Genomic DNA, 19,444 nt, shown 5'->3' with positions numbered 1-19,444 from the left:
TGCTGGCAGTGCACGCTGACAAGCAACAGGTGCTGGCAGTGCACACTGACAAGGAGCAGATGCTGGCAGTGCACGCTGACAAGCAGCAGGCGCTGGCAGTGCACGCTGACAAGCAGCAGGTGCTTGCAGTGCACTCTGACAAGCAGCAGGCGCTGGCAGTGCACGCTGACAGGCAGCAGGTGCTGCCAGTGCACGCTGACAAGCAACAGTTGCTGGTAGTGCACACTTACAAGCAGCAGGTGCTGCCAGTGCACGCTAACAAGCAGCAGGTGCTGGCAGTGCACACTGACAAGCAGCAGCAGGTGCTGACAGTGCACGCTGACAAGCAACAGTTGCTGGTAGTGCACACTTACAAGCAGCAGGTGCTGCCAGTGCACGCTAACAAGCAGCAGGTGCTGGCAGTGCACACTGACAAGCAGCAGCAGGTGCTGCCAGTGCACGCTGACAAGCAACAGTTGCTGGTAGTGCACACTTACAAGCAACAGGTGCTGCCAGTGCACGCTAACAAGCAGCAGGTGCTGGCAGTGCACACTGACAAGCAGCAGCAGGTGCTGACAGTGCATGCTGACAAGCAGCAGGTGCTGGTAGTGCACGCTAACAAGCAGCAGGTGCTGGTAGTGCACGCTAACAAGCAGCAGGTACTGGTAGTGCACGCTAACAAGCAGCAGGTGCTGGTAGTGCACGCTAACAATCAGCAGGTGCTGGTAGTGCACGCTAACAAGCACCAGGTGCTGGTAGTGCACACTGACAAGCAGCAGCAGGTGCTGGCAGTGCATGCTGACAAGCAGCAGGTGCTGGTAGTGCACGCTAACAAGCAGCAGGTGCTGGTAGTGCACGCTGACTAGCAGCAGATGCTGGCAGTGCACGCTGACAAGCAGCAGGTGTTGGAAGTGCACGCTGACAAGCAACAGCTGCTGGCAATGCACGCTGACAAGCAGCAGGTGCTGGCAGTGCACACTGACAAGCAGCAGGTGCTGGCAGTGCACGCTGACAAACAGCAGGGACTGGCAGTGCACGCTGACTAGCAGCAGGTGCTGCCAGTGCACGCTGACAAGCAGCAGGTGCTGGCAGTGCACGCTGACAAGCAACAGGTGCTGGCAGTGCACACTGACAAGCAGCAGATGCTGGCAGTGCACGCTGACAAGCAGCAGGTGCTTGCAGTGCACTCTGACAAGCAGCAGGCGCTGGCAGTGCACGCTGACAGGCAGCAGGTGCTGCCAGTGCACGCTGACAAGCAACAGTTGCTGGTAGTGCACACTTACAAGCAGCAGGTGCTGGCAGTGCACCCTGACAAGCAGCAGGTGCTGGTAGTGCACGCTGACAAGCAACAGGTGCTGCCAGTGCACGCTAACAAGCAGCAGGTGCTGGCAGTGCACACTGACAAGCAGCAGCAGGTGCTGACAGTGCATGCTGACAAGCAGCAGGTGCTGGTAGTGCACGCTAACAAGCAGCAGGTGCTGGTAGTGCACGCTAACAAGCAGCAGGTGCTGGTAGTGCACGCTAACAAGCAGCAGGTGCTGGTAGTGCACGCTAACAATCAGCAGGTGCTGGTAGTGCACGCTAACAAGCAGCAGGTGCTGGTAGTGCACGCTAACAAGCAGCAGGTGCTGGTAGTGCACACTGACAAGCAGCAGCAGGTGCTGGCAGTGCATGCTGACAAGCAGCAGGTGCTGGTAGTGCACGCTAACAAGCAGCATGTGCTGGTAGTGCACGCTGACAAGCAGCAGGTGCTGGTAGTGCACGCTAACAAGCAGCAGGTGCTGGTAGTGCACGCTGACAAGCAGCAGGTGCTAGCAGTGTACGCTGACAAGCAGCAGGTGCTAGCAGTGCACGCTGACAAGCAACAGTCTCAGTGACCTTTATCAAGCTAATTTAAACAAAACAAGAACCCAGATGCTGTAAAAGAATCCTTGTGTTGCTTGTGGCTTGACAGAACACATGGAGAGTGAAGCTTACTCACATTAATGATTATTATTATTACAATCAAAAGTAAGTGCTGTACCATCAGGGTCATACACAGCAGTGGGCACAGTTCCGCTAATCCGCTAATTAAGCGGAACTCATTTTTTCTTTAGCGGATTAACATTTCCGCTAACTTCGGAAACCTTTAGCGGACCAATTAGCTTCTGCTAAATAAATTTCTCACTAGTTATTCAGTGTCTTGTCACTCTCTCGATAAATTTTTGCAATAATACTAGTAATTGAGCCACCCAGCCACGCTTCGCAAATCTATTTTTTTCTTGTCGAATACTTTGATTTCTTAATTTACGAACGGAGATGTAATTGACTGTCGAATATTTGCATTTCCTGTAAAACTATTTCCTTCTGTATTTTGCCTGGGGTTACTTACATGGATCAGAAACTGCATGAAGGCCAGACTGATGCTATTGTTTTCTTTTGACGAGATCTTTAACTGCTATAATTCCACAAACCTCATTAACAGTAACTGTAGAATGGTGTCTAATTCACAAACATACAAAGCCAATAGGTAACTCTAGAATATATGTTAAATGCTTGGACTTACAGCAAATATTTTAACACATTTCTTCTCATGTTTACGGTCTTGGATTTACAGCAGGAATGGTCAACTATTTCGAGATACGTCACCCACAGTTGCATCAAGAGAAGTTCCTTATCATAAATTTGACATGTGAGATCTTCGTTAATATTCTGCTAAGTCAGTGGTAGACGTCCGTCTCATGATTTATTACTAAAGATATTTGTAGAATGTCTTTGCAAGTAAACATTAACGCATATATTGACATATATTGACATATAAAATAAATCAACCAGCTTACATATAGGCCTACAAAAATACGTTTATTTTAAGTAATGCTCATCCCAATTCCCCATTAACATAATATAACTACCATTGTCACTATTGCTATAGTGATATTTTGTCTGTTATGACAACCAGTATAACACAAGAGTAATATTGAAAACAGTGGTCTGACTACGTCATTTGTCTCCTGACGAGAAACTCTGTTAGATTAGAGAACCAGTGGTTTTCTACACTTATATACATGTTGCTTCATTTTCCTGAGGTTTACAAGAGCGGGTCTTTTCGCCCAATTTAGAAAATAAAATTTCTCAGAGTAAACAAGGGTAACCCAGTGTTCCTTTCAAACCGCTTATGCTGTTTGTATGTGTGTAGCTGCAGAGAGAGAGAGAGAGAGAGAGAGAGAGAGAGAGAGAGAGAGAGAGAGAGAGAGAGAGAGAGACGAATACTTAAAACTTGCCATTTTGGCTTAAATAGCAAAGCTATTCTTGCCGAATTTGGCAAGCGAAAATTTGCATATACAGTATTCCATTGTGTTTGTTTATTGTTAAATTATTGTAAACTTATCTAAAATACATATAGTTGGATTAGACTAAATTAAATTGCGCTTGTTTTAATAAGGATAGGTAAGTTTTCTAAGGTTCTTTTGGTACAAAATGATTAATTTTTACATTAACATATATGAAAAAATATTTTTAAACATACAAGAGAAAATTTTAGATAGTACTTAATTTTAAATGATTTTAAATGAGTTCTTGCTAACTGACAAGCTTTTACCTATTCGACACGACATTTCACACACACACACACACACACACACACACACACACACACACACACACACACACACACACACACACACACACACACACACACACACACACACACACAAACACACACACACACACAAACCATACCCCGGCCGGGATTGAACCCGCACATACACACAGATATATATATTATATATATATATATATATATATATATATATATATATATATATATATATATATATATATATATATATATATATATATATATATATATATATATATATATATATATATATATATATATATATATGTAGAGAGGTACCACCTCTGGAACTGGACTGGGGACCCTCATCCTCAGAGAAAAGAATAAACTTACTTCAGGGAAAACTCAAGATTTTCCCCAGAGCTGTTTGAACATTTTCTTCTCCTACCAGCCCCTATATGTTATATTCTATGTAAACTTTATTTAAAGACAAAATACATTAACAAAAATACAATAGGGAGTAAAACAACATACATGATATTTCACTTCATCCAGCTCCCCGGCAGTCGGCCGCGAGCCCAGAATGCCGCAGGCATTTCCCCTCTTGATCGCGACACTGAATCTCTGAAAGAGGAAGCTGGCCCTCTGTGATCCTTAGTTTGTGTGATGAGGTTTTTCTCCCAGCTCTTTGAGGAATTTCAGAGCACACTTGCCCCATGCTCCAAGGGTCTCTGACCCTACTGGGATGAAGTTATAGCAACTGGGCAGGCCGTCATAATTGCGGATTTTCTGGGTTTTCCTGTAACTGGCGGCTCCACCCCCATCAACTTCAGAGTATGGCATATAGGTGTCCGCCAAAGTGGCAGCACAGGTGTAGTCCCAGGCAATCTGCTTACTATCTTTCCAGGGTAGCATAGTGGATCCATCTGGACTTTTTGACTTCCGTCTGACCTCCATACTTGTGGTTCCCGTTGAGCTGGGTAACGGGCTGTGGCGAGGCTTCTTTTTATGATACTTCCCTTCTGATGTATGACACATGAGACCCTGATGTCCGAATTGATCAGCTGACGCCCTACCGCAAATGCACCTACGTTCAGTGAGTATGGAAGCGGCTAGGCGAAGAGCAACACCAATCCGAATGGCCTTTGGGTAGAGTCGGTTGCCCAGGGAGGAGCTGCGAACAACTAAAAGGAAATCTCCCGAATGTGGTGCCTTAGTAGCCAGGAGACGAACTCTGTCCTTTCCTGAAGCATTGTTGAGCATTGTGTTGGCGATTTTTTCCATGATCGGTTTGTCCCAGTGGGACTGTTTGTGCTCTCTGGGCGAAGCTGCTCTGCTGGAGGAGTCTACAAGGGTGTCCCACAGCGTAGCTGCTTCAGTGAACCTAGGGTCTTGATCTCCTGCCGCACCTCTTAAGAGTTCGGGGACAATATCCTTGACTTGTCCACTAGAAGCCACGCACGAGGACAGAAATTCTGATCTTCCAGTGACAGATTCAGTGCCTTTTTAAAGATAGATCTCAGGAGTAAGTCATATTCACTAAGTGTTGGGTTGTCGAAAGAGGCTGAGCACGTCAGGAAGTGAGTCTTGGCAGAGTAAAACAATTTGTGAGGAGATACAGAGCATCATGGGCATCAAGATCACATATTCTCTCCTCTATTCTCTTCAGGTCATTCAATTTGTCCTTGAGGACTGTGTGGATGGCCTGATGACCCAGTGGTGCTCCCAAGAGGAGTACCACTGCATGTGTGTGTACCCTATCATGTTAATGAAATGACCTGAGAAATATAGCTCTGGTAGCTTAATAGATATGTAAGAACCATAGTACTATATTACCTCAGCTATATAGAAAGTATCATTCAGTATATATTATTACATAACCTTAACAATATAACATTTACCAATCAAGACCCTAACGCTATAATGCCGAATCTCCCAGAAAAAAATGTGCGAATATTAATTTTACCAGCAAATGTAATTTACACGTTAATAGCAAGACATTTTAAAGGTTCAAGGACACTTTGTGTTCGAGGTGCGTGGACATCTGACCTTGATTTGTTTATTATTCGATTCCATCGTATCACGGTATAGACAGTTATAGAAGACTTCCTCCCACTACTGATCATACTCTCCCCTTCAAGATGAATTACTTTAAGTTGGTGTGCACCTCTTGATTCAGATCAAGGCTAATTTACATTCCACGTCTCCCATTCAACAGGCACTAAATAACCTTACTTGTTTAGAGCTTACCCGTGAATATAATTATACTGATGAGGTAAGGTTCTATTCCAGACTTCCCTACACCACTAACCACACTCTCAAGGCTAACTTATAAAGAAGTATTTGTTTCGACTATTGAGCAGCAGCATCCTGGACCTGTGTTATGGTGCGGTGGTGCTGGTATCTCCTGGGTGAAACATCGACATGTTGGACGTGTGTTGTGGAGTAGTGGTGCTGGGATTCACTGGGTGATACCTCTATCTTACACCTGAGTTTGGTGTTTATGTAGTGATGCTCGTTTTTGATGGGTGTGACGCCTTTTTTCCACACACTGCTCTTCACTGTGTGACTGCGATATGCTACCGATATCCTTGAGTTGCTATAATTTCTTACGAAGTGTTCCTTGGAAGTCATCCTATGTAACTAGAGGGATTGTTGTCACTTTTATTAGGGCATACACAGGTCTCCTTAAGGTAACATTGGTGTTCGTAACGTTACAAAGATGTCCGTAATGTTACGTAGGAGTACTTGTGGTGTCGTCCAATGTTCCTGGTTGCGCCTGGGAGTGGTGTGCGTCAGGCAGGATGTCGCAGGTCCTGCTGCATTTGCACCTAAGGATCCACTCCACCTGGTGATGAATCACCTCGTAGCTGTCGCTTCGGATGCGCTCGTATTCTAACTCGCCCTCGACTAACAAGTTATTATGTAACAAGTGAAAGTCACTTTCACGATAGCTGCTGCTACTTCCGACGATTTTGTATTTGTAGTAGTTGCTGGCTGGGTGTTTATCGTCTTGTAGGTCTGTATAATGACGCCCCTCAGCTGTATTTTCATTATCTAGTGGTCGTATATACGTCTGAGCGACTTCTACTACCGGCTGACCTTCATCCATCATATCGTACACATTAGGGGCTTGGGTAGTGGTGGTCGTGGTGGTGGTTGGACGGGTGAGAGGATGGGTTCCACGTAGTTTGGAAAGAATATGATACCGAGGTCGAGAGGCAGAGAGGTCCTTGTTGTAATGTAGAGGGCAGAGGAATGCCACAGAAATGGTGGTGGAGGTATGCACAGTGCAGCAGCGGTCAACACAAGCCCCGCACTGCTTGGGTTTGTAGCGGTGTTCACTGATGCACCAGCCAGCACGGAGACGTAGTGATTTCACCTCCCTCTGTGTTGCCTTGCACGTGTGTCCACGCTGCAAGAACAGTGGAGAGATTATTAGTTCTTGTTCTGTACATTCCCTCTCTCTCTCTCTCTCTCTCTCTCTCTCTCTCTCTCTCTCTCTCTCTCTCTCTCTCTCTCTCTCTCTCTCTCTCTCTCTCTCTCTCTCTCTCTCTCTCTCTCTCACGCACACACCCGAAGAAAGGTTAAGGGAAATCGCCCTGACGACACTGGAGGACAGAGGGTTAGGGGAGACATGATAACGACATACAAAATACTGCGTGGAATAGACAAGGTGGGCAGAGACAGGATGTTCCAGAAGTGGGACACAGAAACAAGAGGTCACAATTGGAAGTTGAAGACTCAGATGAGCCAAAGGGATGTTAGGAAGCATTTCATCAGTCATAGAGTAGTCAGGAAGTGGAACAGTCTGGCGAGGGATGTAGTGGAGGCAGGAACCATACATAGCTTTAAGATGAGGTATAATAAAGCTCATGGAGCAGAAAGAGATAGAACCTAGTAGCGTTCAGTGAAGAGGTGGGGCCAGGAGCTGAGTCTCGATCCCTGCAACCACAATTAGGTGAGTACACACAGACATATATATATATTGTGCCGAATAGCTAAAACTTGCGATTTTGGCATAAATAGCAACGCTCTTCTTGCAGAATAAGGCCAGTGAAAATCTGTGTCTGCAGTAATTAATCTGAACCTAACGAAAAAAAATATATTTAATTGATTGTTTATTATTAAATTAGTGTAAGCTTATCTAAAATATATTTAGTTGGATTAGGCTAAATGTAATTGCACTGCTTATAATAAGGTTAGGTAAATTTTCTAAGGTTCTTTTGGTACAAAATTATTAATTTTTACATTAACATAAATGAAAAAAATATATCTTTAAAAGTATAAGAGAAAATTTTAGAAAGAACTTAATTTTAAATGAGTTCTTGCTAATTGATCAGTTTTACCTATTCGGTACGACAGAATTTAGAACCATCAGTATGTACTGTAACGGAATGAGAATGAGACCGGAAGTGGTTAAGGAAATGGTAGCGGGAAGCAACTGTGTGTGTTGAAGCTTCAGGAACGACAGTGAGGAAGAACAGTCTCGATGTGACAGAACTTCTCAAGCAGGAAGAGAAGAGTTAGGTGGTGGGTGAATGTATAAAGGGAACAGCTGAAGAGAAATCAAGAGCGAAAAGAGGTGAAACAGGGACGGTGGACAAATAATGGCTCCGTAGCTTGGTTGGTAAAGATCTCGCTTCACACTCGGAGGGCCCGGATTCGATTCCTGGCGGGGTGGAAACATTTCATCGCGTTTCCTTACACCTGTTGTCATGTTCGCCTAGCAGCAAATAGGTACCTGGGTGTTAGTCGACTGGTGTGGGTCGCATCCTGGGGGACAAGATTGAGGACCACAATGGAAATAAGTTAGACAGTCCTCGATGACGCACTGACTTTCTTGGGTTATGATTCAAGAAATCGTAATGACACGATTGCAAACAAACTTGAGCTAGAGTTCGTCACGGCCACGCTAGCTGGAGATTCGTCTGTAAAAACTTGCATTTGTGGTCACAGAGGTGCCTGTGCTAACCTTCCTATGGTGTAGAAATATACCTAGTTGGATGAATCTTATTGTGGCTAGCTGGTCTAGTGGCTAACGCGACGGGCTGGAGTTTTGAGACTCTAAGCCCGCGGGTTCAATCCCAGCTGGGGGTATGGTTTCTTGGGTTATCCTGGATGGCTAACCCTCCGGGGTTAAAAATCCGAACGACGTTTTATCTCGCTAATGTCCATTACCATCCTGTATGTAGAAGGTTCGTGAAGGTCATGAGAGCGGACAAAATAGAGGAGGCTGTCGGCATCACTGCGGTCGTTCAAGGCTGGAACATTCACATATAAGCTCTCGACAGGGCAAGAGCGACAACATCCTGGACATAAACGTAATCACTGATGATGGATTGATCAAGTTTAGAAAGAGCTGTGCGAGAAGCCATAGAATATATCTGGTCATTATATTCTAGTTTCGATCATATTAGGGCTGAATGCAATCGAAGGAAATTTGAACCATCGGCCCCCGACGAAAGACGAGTGAGGGTTTTAAGGAGGTTCAGCCGGCTGTGACAAGTTGTTTTCAGGGGGTTATGTGAGATTTCCGGGACAGTCGACGATCAAACAGAAGACCAATGAATCTGACCGTATAACTTTCAGGGTTACGTGAGCCATACAGGTACACTGGTATATCAGAGACATCAGGTCGTCTAGTAGTGGTCCAATGGAAAACACGGTTCACAGTATTTTTTATTGAATCTGCTACTAAGCGACAGTCAGCGCCTGCACAGGCTGTAGCAAGTCATCAACATAATATAATGAGATTAGATGGGAGAACAGAGGCCAGACCATTTGCAGCAAGTAGAAAAAGAGTAGTGCTAAGGACACATCCCTGAGAGACACCTTCAGCTTGGACAAAGTCCGAGGAAAGAGAATTATTAACCCGAGCACAGAAATGTTCAGATAAGAAGTTTTTAGGTAAAGTAGCGGATTGCCTTAGAGGTCTAAGAAATGAATTTGGGCCAAGATGTTATATCTCCAAGTGGTGTCACATGCCTCTTCAAGATCATAAAAGATTGCAATAACTGAGTGGTTACTAGCAAGTAATTACGTACATGGGTATCTAAGCTGAGGAAGGAGTCAATAGTGGAGAAGCCCTTACGAAAGCCATATTGACTAGTGGAGAGGCTATTGTGTGCCCCTAAATACCACACCAAATGACTATTTACTAGACGTTCCATCAACTTACAAGCTGCACTGGTAAAAACAGTGGGACGATAGTGTGAGGCATCATGGCCGGACGTACCTGGTTTACGAGAAAGCAGAACAACAGCAGATTTCCACAAGTGGGGAAGAACCCTTGCGACCAAATAAGATTTAAAAGACGTAAGAGGACTGTAAGGGCTGACGGATGCAAATGCTGAAGCATACGAATATGAATGCCATCAGTCCAGCTGCCGACGATCTGCAAGCGGAAAGTGTTGACTCCAGTTCTAGAAGCGTGAAAGGCACATTAGACTCCTCTTTGCTAGAAGAAGTTATGTAAATCAGAAGCACAAACTAAAGTCGAGGGCAGTTGAGGAGCAAATTGAGAAATCTATACAAGACAAAGTTTGAGTGTGAGGGTCGAAATGAGTGGGAGCATCTGTACTTAGAACATTGAGGGGAAAGAGAAGTGAGAAAAAACTCTAACTGATCACCACAAGAGTCACAGTGAGACCCTACCCAGAGGAAATGATGAGCATTAAAATCTTATATGAGGAGAGGAGGAGATCAGTAGAGCGCAATTTTTGGTTCTTGCAAATAGACACAAACAGGGGGAAACTGGGAGAGCAAAACCTGAAGCTCTCCCCGATTACCCGTGAGGCCTCGAATATTCCACTGGAAATCAGCCATGAACGGCTAATAGAGAGTAACAGCAACATTTTGCAAGTGTCTACGGACGAGGAGGGTTAGTATAGTCAACATGTGGAGGCATTTGGAAATTAGTAAGGAGGGAGGTATTAGGATGGTGTGAAGAAATGTGCTGAAGGTTAGAATGTGAAGTGTTGTGGGTGGACCGGTGTCTATTATAGGTGTTGTCTCCTCGACAAACGCAAAGATGGCTTCAGTACTTTCGGATGAGAGAGAAGTCGGAGAGAGTTTGGCTGCAGAGGAATAAAAAATGTAATAATTCATGTTAAACGCTAAACCCATGTGGGTCATTCAGCGCATGACTGGTGGAGGCTCGATCCTCCGTCTGCTGAGCTCGAGACAACGAAAGACACCAAGAAAGGGGTGGAGGTGTTTTGGTAGGCAGAAATTCCGGAGGGACAGGCGAGAGAACAACTGTGCTTGGGGATGGATGACCCTCCACAGCAGTATCAGATGCATCACGAGGTAAAGGTCTAGACTCAGAGATAGGGAAAGGATAATGTTTGGGAATGTCATGTAGTTTGGGTGTTGAAAGAGCTTTGGACGTCAGTGAAGATTAGACTTCGAAGAAGAAGGGATGTGATTGGATGGGGCGCGTAGACTTTGAAACATATGAGTGGGAAGGTGAAGAAGTAGAGACATTAAGAGATGATTAGGTTGGAACCTCAGAGCCCAGGACCTTAAAAGGGTTGGACACAGAGTTGACTGTGGAAGTAAGAGGCGCAAAGGCAATTGTGGAAGCAGGCATCACCGAAGTGTGGAGTTTGTCTAGCGAGCCTGGAATAAGAGAGCCGTGGGCGTCTTCCCTGGAGGCGGAGGTGGGAAACTGCCATGGCGCAAGAGAAACCCTCTTTCTCCAAAACACAATGGATCTCCCTTTTTTCTTAAGAAAATTGGGCAATGGCGAGAATAGGCCGGGTGCGCCTCTTTGGACTTAAGGCAGGCAGGAAGGTGGCTGCAGGACGGACTGCTATGGTTGGCTGCACCACAGACAGGGCATTCTGCTTCTCACCTGCATTTTTTTTTCCCGGGTAACAGAAGCGCCAGCATTTTCTTCATTTCTGCAGGGTAGGGATCACCTCCCGCACTTGTAGGTGTTGTCCCGCTACGTAAACAGATGGTGGCAGCTCACGGCTGTCAAAAGTTAGCCTCGCTATATTGCAAGGATAGCACCTCCTCTCTTGGGCATGGAATGTGTCAACTCTTATGGTCTGGAGATTCTGGAGCGTGAGTTGCTCCAGAATGTCTTCATTACACGCAAGAAAGTCGCGTTGTATGATTGTATGTGGACGGACAATAGATTCACAGCAAGAACTAAGGGACATGTGCTTGCGAATCATAATTGGTGGGTTGTCAACATCGTCAAGAAGTGAAAGATTATGTGCCTGTTCTGTACATAGGAAGGAAATGTTCTGCCCAACTTGGTGAAGAAGTGTCTCGTTAATGCTGTGGTGGGAAAAAGAAGTCAACTGGAGAGAAAGAATTTTGTTCAAGGACTTTCAAAAAGAGAGCATAAGAGAAGGAATTGCTTAGTTGGACGATTCTTGGAAGTGTGAGAGGAAACTGCGGTAGGGACATTATTGACATGTCGAGGGACTTTGGACGAAAGGTTAGAACCGGGTTGTTTTGAGTCGTGTGTATGATCCTGTAAAGTACTGTGTGTACTCTGATGCAGAGTTTGGAGATAGTGATGTTTGTTAATTATTTTGAAGTAGTGGAGGCGGGAACCATACATAGTTTTAAGGCGAGGTATGATAAAGCTCATGGAGCAGGGAGAGAGAGGACCTAGTAGCAATCAGTGAAGAGGCGGGGCCAGGAGCTATGACTCGACCCCTGCAACCACAAATAGGTGAGTACATATAGGTGAGTACACACACACACACACACACACACACACACACACACACACACAAACACACATTTCAATATGCCGCTTCCCCTAACACTACCTACAAACTTGCACACGAAAATCACTTCCTATGACAGCAAAATACTCTGCAGGAGATGCAATATTCCATCAATGAAAAGCAGGGGCGCCACGAGTACACTGAGAGACAACACAATAAGTGTCCGGGGCCCAAGACTGTTCAACTGCCTCCCAGCATACATAAGGGAGATTACCAATAGACCCCTGACTGTCTTCAAGAAGGCACTGGACAGGCACCTAAAGTTAGTACCTGACCAACCGGGCTGTTGTTCGTACGTCAGCTTGCGTGCGGCCAGCAGTAACACCCTGGTTGATCAGCCCCTGGTCCACCATGAGGCCTGGTCTCAGACCGAGCCGCGGGGGCGTTGACCCCCGAAACCCTCTCCACGTAAATTCCATCTTTTCATTCTTTTTGACCAATAGGTATATGTTATTACATAATATGACCGAGCCAATACTATCGTAAAAAAAATCAATCGTGTCATTACGATTTCGTGAGTCATGTTGAGGCAACACGATCGTATAGGCTCGGACATCATCCTTTTTTCTGCAACTTTGCAAGCTCCTGATGATGTGTTGATTGCAATACGAAAGGCCTAGAGATACTAGTCTACTCACGCATAGTTGTTTTACATCCTGTATCGCTTGGCTTACGATATTTTCTTAATGTGTATGTGTGTGTGTGTGAGTGTGTGTGTGTGTGTGTGTGTGTGTGTGTGTGTGTGTGTGTGTGTGTGTGTGTGTGTGTGTGTGTGTGTGTGTGTGTGTGTGTGTGTGTGTGTGTGTGTGTGTGTGTGTGTGTGTGTGTGTGTGTGTATGTGTGTGTGTGTGTAATGATAATAACAGTAATAAGAAGAAGAAAGAGGAGGAACAGAGAAAGAACAAGAAAATGATGAAAACAACAACAGCTATCATAATAATAATGATAAATTATTATAATTATTATTGTTATATTAAATTATTATATTATTATATTCACTTTGAGGCGATGAAGAAGTTGGGATCTAACAGGACGAGTGGAATAGATAATAAGGTTTATTCCAAGGAAGGAGAGTAGGTTCAGTTTCTTAAATCAAGAGACGTTCGTCAGCATCAAGGAACCTTCTTTCAAGGGCTGTGGACCTTGATGACAGACAAGGTGCAGCAAATGGAGATGGAACAACGTGACTAATATCGTGAACAAGATGGCAGGAAGTGGAAGATGTGAGTACATCTCCCAGTCCCTCTTAAAGTTGATGGTAGCAGGAGAGAGAGAGAGAGAGAGAGAGAGAGAGAGAGAGAGAGAGAGAGAGAGAGAGAGAGAGAGAGAGAGAGAGAGAGAGAGAGAGAGAGAGAGAGAGAAAGAAAGAGAGAGAGAGAGAGAGAGAGTCCTGATCCAGCAAGTGACCCTCCTTGGCTAGCTGCAAGAACTGTGTCAAAACTGTCAGTGGTGACAATAAGGCAGGAGGAGGTGCATTTCCCTTTCCTTCTCACTCCTTGACCAAGAAAAGGCTGTGGGCCCAGACAAGTTGAGCCCAAGATTGTTGAGAAGATGTGCTGACCAGCTAGCAGCACCTCTAACTCGCATCTTTCAGCACTGCCTAGTACAGTGTAAATGGCCCTCTCCATGGAAAGAGGCAAATGTAGTCCCTGTTCACAAAAAGAAGAGCAGAGCAGAAATCAGCAACTACAGACCAGTGTCACTCCTGTCAATCACTGGTAAGATCCTTGAGACAATTATCTCAAGGAAAATGACAGATTTTTTTGACTACCACTCACTACTTTGTGATCGTCAATATGGCTTCAGGAAAGGTTACTCTGCTGCTGATCTGTTGCTAAACCTCTCCACTAAGTGGCACCAGTCACTGGATGAATCCAAAGTCAGCTGTGTGGTAGCACTGGACATTGCTGGCGCTTTCGACCGGGTGTGGCACCAGGGCCTCTTAGCAAAACTTCAAGCACTGGGAATTGCAGGCTCTACGCTATGTCTCCTCAGTGATTACCTTCATGGTAGATCTCTAAGTGTAGTCCTCAATGGAACGGAATCAGCAAGGCATCCTATTGGGGCAAGCGTTCCACAAGGAAGCGTGCTGGGTCCATTGTTATGGAATGTCTACTTCAACGACCTTCTTCATCTCATCCCAGAATCACATGCATATGCAGACGACTGTACACTGACATTCACTTATCCAAGAGAAGAAATGCCAGCTGCTCTAAGCTACATCAATCACCAGCTGAGAGCTATATCAGCTTCTGGAAATAGATGGCAAGTAACATTTGCATCTGAGAAAACGCAAATGATGATCGTCTCTAGGCACCATGATGGTAATGCTGGTGCAGTAGTAAGGATGAATGGGACGATGTTGGCACCTGGAGAAGAAGTTGATATCCTTGGGGTGAAATTTGACTCCAAACTAACCATGAAGAACCATGTTGTAAATCTTGCAAACAAGGCAGCCAGGAAGCTTACAGCACTTCGCCGCATCTCGCATCTGCTTGACAGTAGGGGGGTTGCAAGATCCGTACGAGGCACAAGTACGCTCACACCTTGAGTATGCTCCACTTTCTTGGTTTGCCTGCCCCCCTCTCATCTGCGACTGCTTGACAGAGTAGAGAACAGAGCAAGACGTCTCATCTCTCGCCTGGACCCATCCTGGATAGATCTGTCATTTCAGCAGAGCCTTCAACATAGGAGGGATGTGGGTGGCCTTACTGTTATGTACAAGGCCAATATTGTCAAAATCCCACTTGGATCCACTTCGAGGACAGCGTGAAACAAGCTTTTATGCCACAAGACGGGCAGAAAGCAGCAACTTCACTCTGGCTGTACCCTTCTCCAGAACATCACTCCATCTGAGATCATACATACCCAGGATGACTAGAGTATGGAACACATTCGTACAGCATAATGGTATCAACGAGATAAAGTCAGTTGATCAAATGAAAATGCTGGCCCACAGATGGCTCCAACTTCATCCTGTCCCGTACTTGTATGTCTCATAACAATAAAAATGCTTTCAAATGAGCTGATGTAGGTAACAGCTCTTAGCTTGCCAATAAAGTTAGGAATCCTTAACCTGTAATATAGCTGTCAATAAAGCTAGGGATCCTTAACCTTGTCAAACCCTGTGTAAAAAAAAAAAAAAGAGAGAGAGAGAGAGAGAGAGAGAGAGAGAGAGAGAGAGAGAGAGAGAGAGAGAGAGAGAGAGAGAGAGAGAGAGAGAGAGAGAGAGAGAGAGAGAGAGAGAGAGAGAGAGAGAGAGAGAGAGAGAGAGAGAGAAAGAGAGAGAGAGAGAGAGAGAGAGAGAGAGAGAGAGAGAGAGAGAGAGAGAGAGAGAGAGAGAGAGAGAGAGAGAGAGAGAGAGAGAGAGAGAGAGAGAGAAGAAATGCCAGCTGCTCTAAGCTACATCAATCACCAGCTGAGAGCTATATCAGCTTGGGGAAATAGATGGCAAGTAACATTTGCACCTGAGAAAACGCAAATGATGATCGTCTCTAGGCACCATGATGGTAATGCTGGTGCAGTAGTAAGGATGAATGGGACGATGTTGGCACCTGGAGAAGAAGTTGATATCCTTGGGGTGAAATTTGACTCCAAACTAACCATGAAGAACCATGTTGTAAATCTTGCAAACAAGGCAGCCAGGAAGCTTACAGCACTTCGCCGTATCTCGCATCTGCTTGACAGTAGGGGTTGCAAGATCCTGTACAGAGGCACAAGTACGCTCACACCTTGAGTATGCTCCACTTTCTTGGTTTGCCTGCCCCCTCCTCATCTGCGACTGCTTGACAGAGTAGAGAACAGAGCAAGACGTCTCATCTCTCGCCTGGACCCATCCTGGATAGATCTGTCATTTCAGCAGAGCCTTCAACATAGGAGGGATGTGGGTGGCCTTACTGTTATGTACAAGGCCAATATTGTCAAATACTACACTTGGATCCACTTCGAGGACAGCGTGAAACAAGCTTTTATGCCACAAGACGGGCAGAAAGCAGCAACTTCACTCTGGCTGTACCCTTCTCCAGAACATCACTCCATCTGAGATCATACATACCCAGGATGACTCGAGTATGGAACACATTCGTACAGCATAATGATGTCAACGAGATAACGTCAGTTGATCAAATGAAAATGCTGGCCCACAGATGGCTCCAACTTCATCCTGTTCCCTACTTGTATGTCTCATAACAATAAAAATGCTTTCAAATGAGCTGATGTAGGTAACAGCCTAGCTTTGCTAACAAAAAGTTAGGGAATCCTTAACCTGTAAATAGCTGTCAATAAAGCTAGGATCCTCCTAACCCTTGTGCAAAAAAAATAAAAAAAAAAAAAAAAAAAAAAAAAAAAAAAAAAAAAAAAAAAAAAAAAAAAAAAAAAAAAAAAAAAAAAAAAAATATAGAGAGAGAGAGAGAGAGAGAGAGAGAGAGAGAGAGAGAGAGAGAGAGAGAGAGAGAGAGAGAGAGAGAGAGAGAGAGAGAGAGAGAGAGAGAGAGAGAGAGAGAGAGAGAGAGAGAGAAAGAGAGAGGTCCCACAGACTGACAGAGTTCAAAACACTACCTTTGGGAATTTTAACACAATTCCTCTGACCACCACAGAGGGAACAAATCCTCTTCCCAGCAACGAGGGAAGCCTTGGATCTGTTAATTCTCCTACACCTGACATCTCTGCTTCAGTTACTGCCAGTCTATTTGACAGTGCACATACCATCTCTGATCCTACACCTGTCAGCACACCTGCCGATACTATTCTAGAATCTGGTAGCAGTGCTTCGACAGCAAGTTCTGAGCCAGGAGTTTCTCCACCAGAGAACGGTGCAGTTAGTGATCAGGGAACTATCACTGCACCTGATCACCTACTGCGCCGAAGTACGAACAGCAGGGACACATCTGTCAGAACTGGTAGAGGACGGGGCAGAGGACGTGGAGGAGGACGTGGAGGAGGAAGACATCTACAGCCGTCTCACCCTCCACTAACACAGTTCCAGCGGCAGAATCTGAGGACAAATCTGCGAAACACAGGAGGTGCAACAAATCCTAGTCCACCCTCCCAGGCACCTAGGCTGTGCTCGCTGTCACCGGAAGAGGCACTCGCCAACAACCTGCCTGCGAGATACCAGGTGTAATTACTGCTACAAGAAAGGACATAAGGAGGACCAGTGTCGGAAGAAAAAGGAACTTGACAGACAGGGCCACCTGTTTGAAGTTTAAGACCTGTTCTCAGAACACCAGCAGGATCTCTGAATTGGTGAACACTCTCACACGTCACCCACTTAGCTACTCCTATCCCAGCCCAGCAGGTGGGATTGGGCCTTATACAAGACCACAGACCTACATCCCCTGCAGCTGCCTCAGTACCCTACCTCCTCTCAAGGGCAGGCACCTTACATTCCCTACACACCCACCACCTCAAGCTGACCACTTCATCATGAGGAGCCAGTCTATCAGCATCCTGTCGGCCAACATTAGAGGTTTCATTACTAATGTTGGAGAGCTCACACTGCTTTGTGAACACTCGACGTCCCGACATGATAGGCTGTTGTTGAAACATTTTTGGATGACAGGACTCCAGAAAATTTTGCAAGAATTGCTGGCTACACCTCATGGATGAGAAGAGACAGGCAAGGGCAAGGAGGTGGTGTTGCTGTGTGCTTCTCTAAAAGTGTTCATGCCCAGCAAATAGATGTTGCCACCCCTACACATCTTGAAATGATGTTCTTCAAGCTCTGTATAAACACTAGTACCTCTGTACTAGCATGTGCAATGTACAGACCTCAGTGGCAACACGCAGACCCTATCAACTTCCTAATGGAAAATATTGACTCCCTTCTGCTACAACACATCTGTCAACATATTATAATTGTTGGTGACCTCAACCAGCACCTTATACAGAGGGACTTTGATGACCTTCTTGCAGTGTTTGACATGAGAAACTTTGTTGATTTCCCTACTCATATCTCTGGCTCCTCCCTTGACCCAGTAGTGAGTGATCTGGCAGAAGGCATAGTCACTTGTCAACCCCTCGGCTACGTTGGATCGTCTGACCACAAGGCTGTTTTTACCACACTTAAGATCCCAACAGAACGAGGTGAGGAGTCCACACGCACAACCTGGCTATGGGAAAGAGGTAATTGGCCAGCCCTTTGCTCTGAGCTCGCCACCACCGACTGGAATGCTCTTCTCCAAGGGGATGTTGACAACCAAGTGAAAGCCTTCACTGGACACATCCTTAATCTGCAACAAGAACACATTCCTCACCGGCAATATGTGACAAAGCTTCACAGATCAGCCTTGGTTTGGCTTTCGTTGTAGAGAGGCTGCTACTGCTAAGTACAAAGCATGGCGAAGGTATAAGAGACATCCTACCACCTATAACAGGAACTTGCACATGCAAGCCTGTAGGCATATGGGTGATGTTCAAAAGTGGGCCATTGCTAAATGGGAGGTGGACACTAAAAGAAAGTTAGCATCAGGTAGGGTAGGCTCCAAAACCTGGTGGTCCCTGGTCAAGGACAGACAAGGTTATCTGCCTGATGAACTTATTCCACCTCAAAATCGACAGGATGGGACCACCTCTACTAGTAGTCAAGAGAAGGCGGACCTCTTTGCTGAACACTTTGCTACCAAAATGCAAGTTCCTGATCCAGCAAGGGACCCTCCTTGGCTAGCTGCAAGAACTGTGTCAAAACTGTCAGTGGTGACAATAAGGCAGGAGGAGGTGCATTTCCTTCTTAAATCACTTGACCAAGAAAAGGCTGTGGAGGGCCCAGATAAGTTGAGCCTCAAGATTGTTGAGAAGATGTGCAGACCAGCTAGCAGCACCTCTAACTCGCATCTTTCAGCACTGCCTAGTACAGTGTAAATGGCCCTCTCTATGGAAAGAGGCAAATGTAGTCCCTGTTCACAAAAAGAAGAGCAGAGCAGAAATCAGCAATTACAGACCAGTGTCACTCCTGTCAATCACTGGTAAGATCCTTGAGTCAATAATCTCAAGACAAATGACAGATATTTTTAACTACCACTCACTACTTTGTGATCGTCAATATGGCTTCAGGAAAGGTTACTCTGCTGCTGATCTGTTGTTAAACCTCTCCACTAAGTGGCACCAGTCACTGGATGAATCCAAAGTCAGCTGTGTGGTAGCACTGGACATTGCTGGC

At 45.5% G+C, this 19,444-nt stretch overlaps 1 protein-coding gene across 2 annotated transcripts in view; it reads right to left on the bottom strand.

The window, feature by feature from the left end:
- Positions 1 to 5,033: 5,033 nt before the first annotated feature.
- The window catches only part of LOC128693430 (CCN family member 2), a 627,795-nt gene continuing 613,384 nt past the window's right edge, over positions 5,034 to 19,444 (bottom strand). For both annotated transcript variants that reach the window (XM_053783103.2, XM_070097430.1), the window contains one exon: positions 5,034 to 6,950. In XM_053783103.2, the coding sequence (XP_053639078.2) occupies positions 6,270 to 6,950 (681 nt within the window). In that variant the 3' untranslated portion in view covers positions 5,034 to 6,269. The remainder of the gene's footprint in view (positions 6,951 to 19,444) is intronic.

Source organism: Cherax quadricarinatus, chromosome 57, assembly GCF_038502225.1.
Source record: "Cherax quadricarinatus isolate ZL_2023a chromosome 57, ASM3850222v1, whole genome shotgun sequence".
NCBI lineage: Eukaryota > Metazoa > Arthropoda > Malacostraca > Decapoda > Parastacidae > Cherax > Cherax quadricarinatus.
The sequence above is the reverse complement of the archived record's forward strand: the minus strand, read 5'-3'. Positions and strand labels throughout refer to the sequence as shown.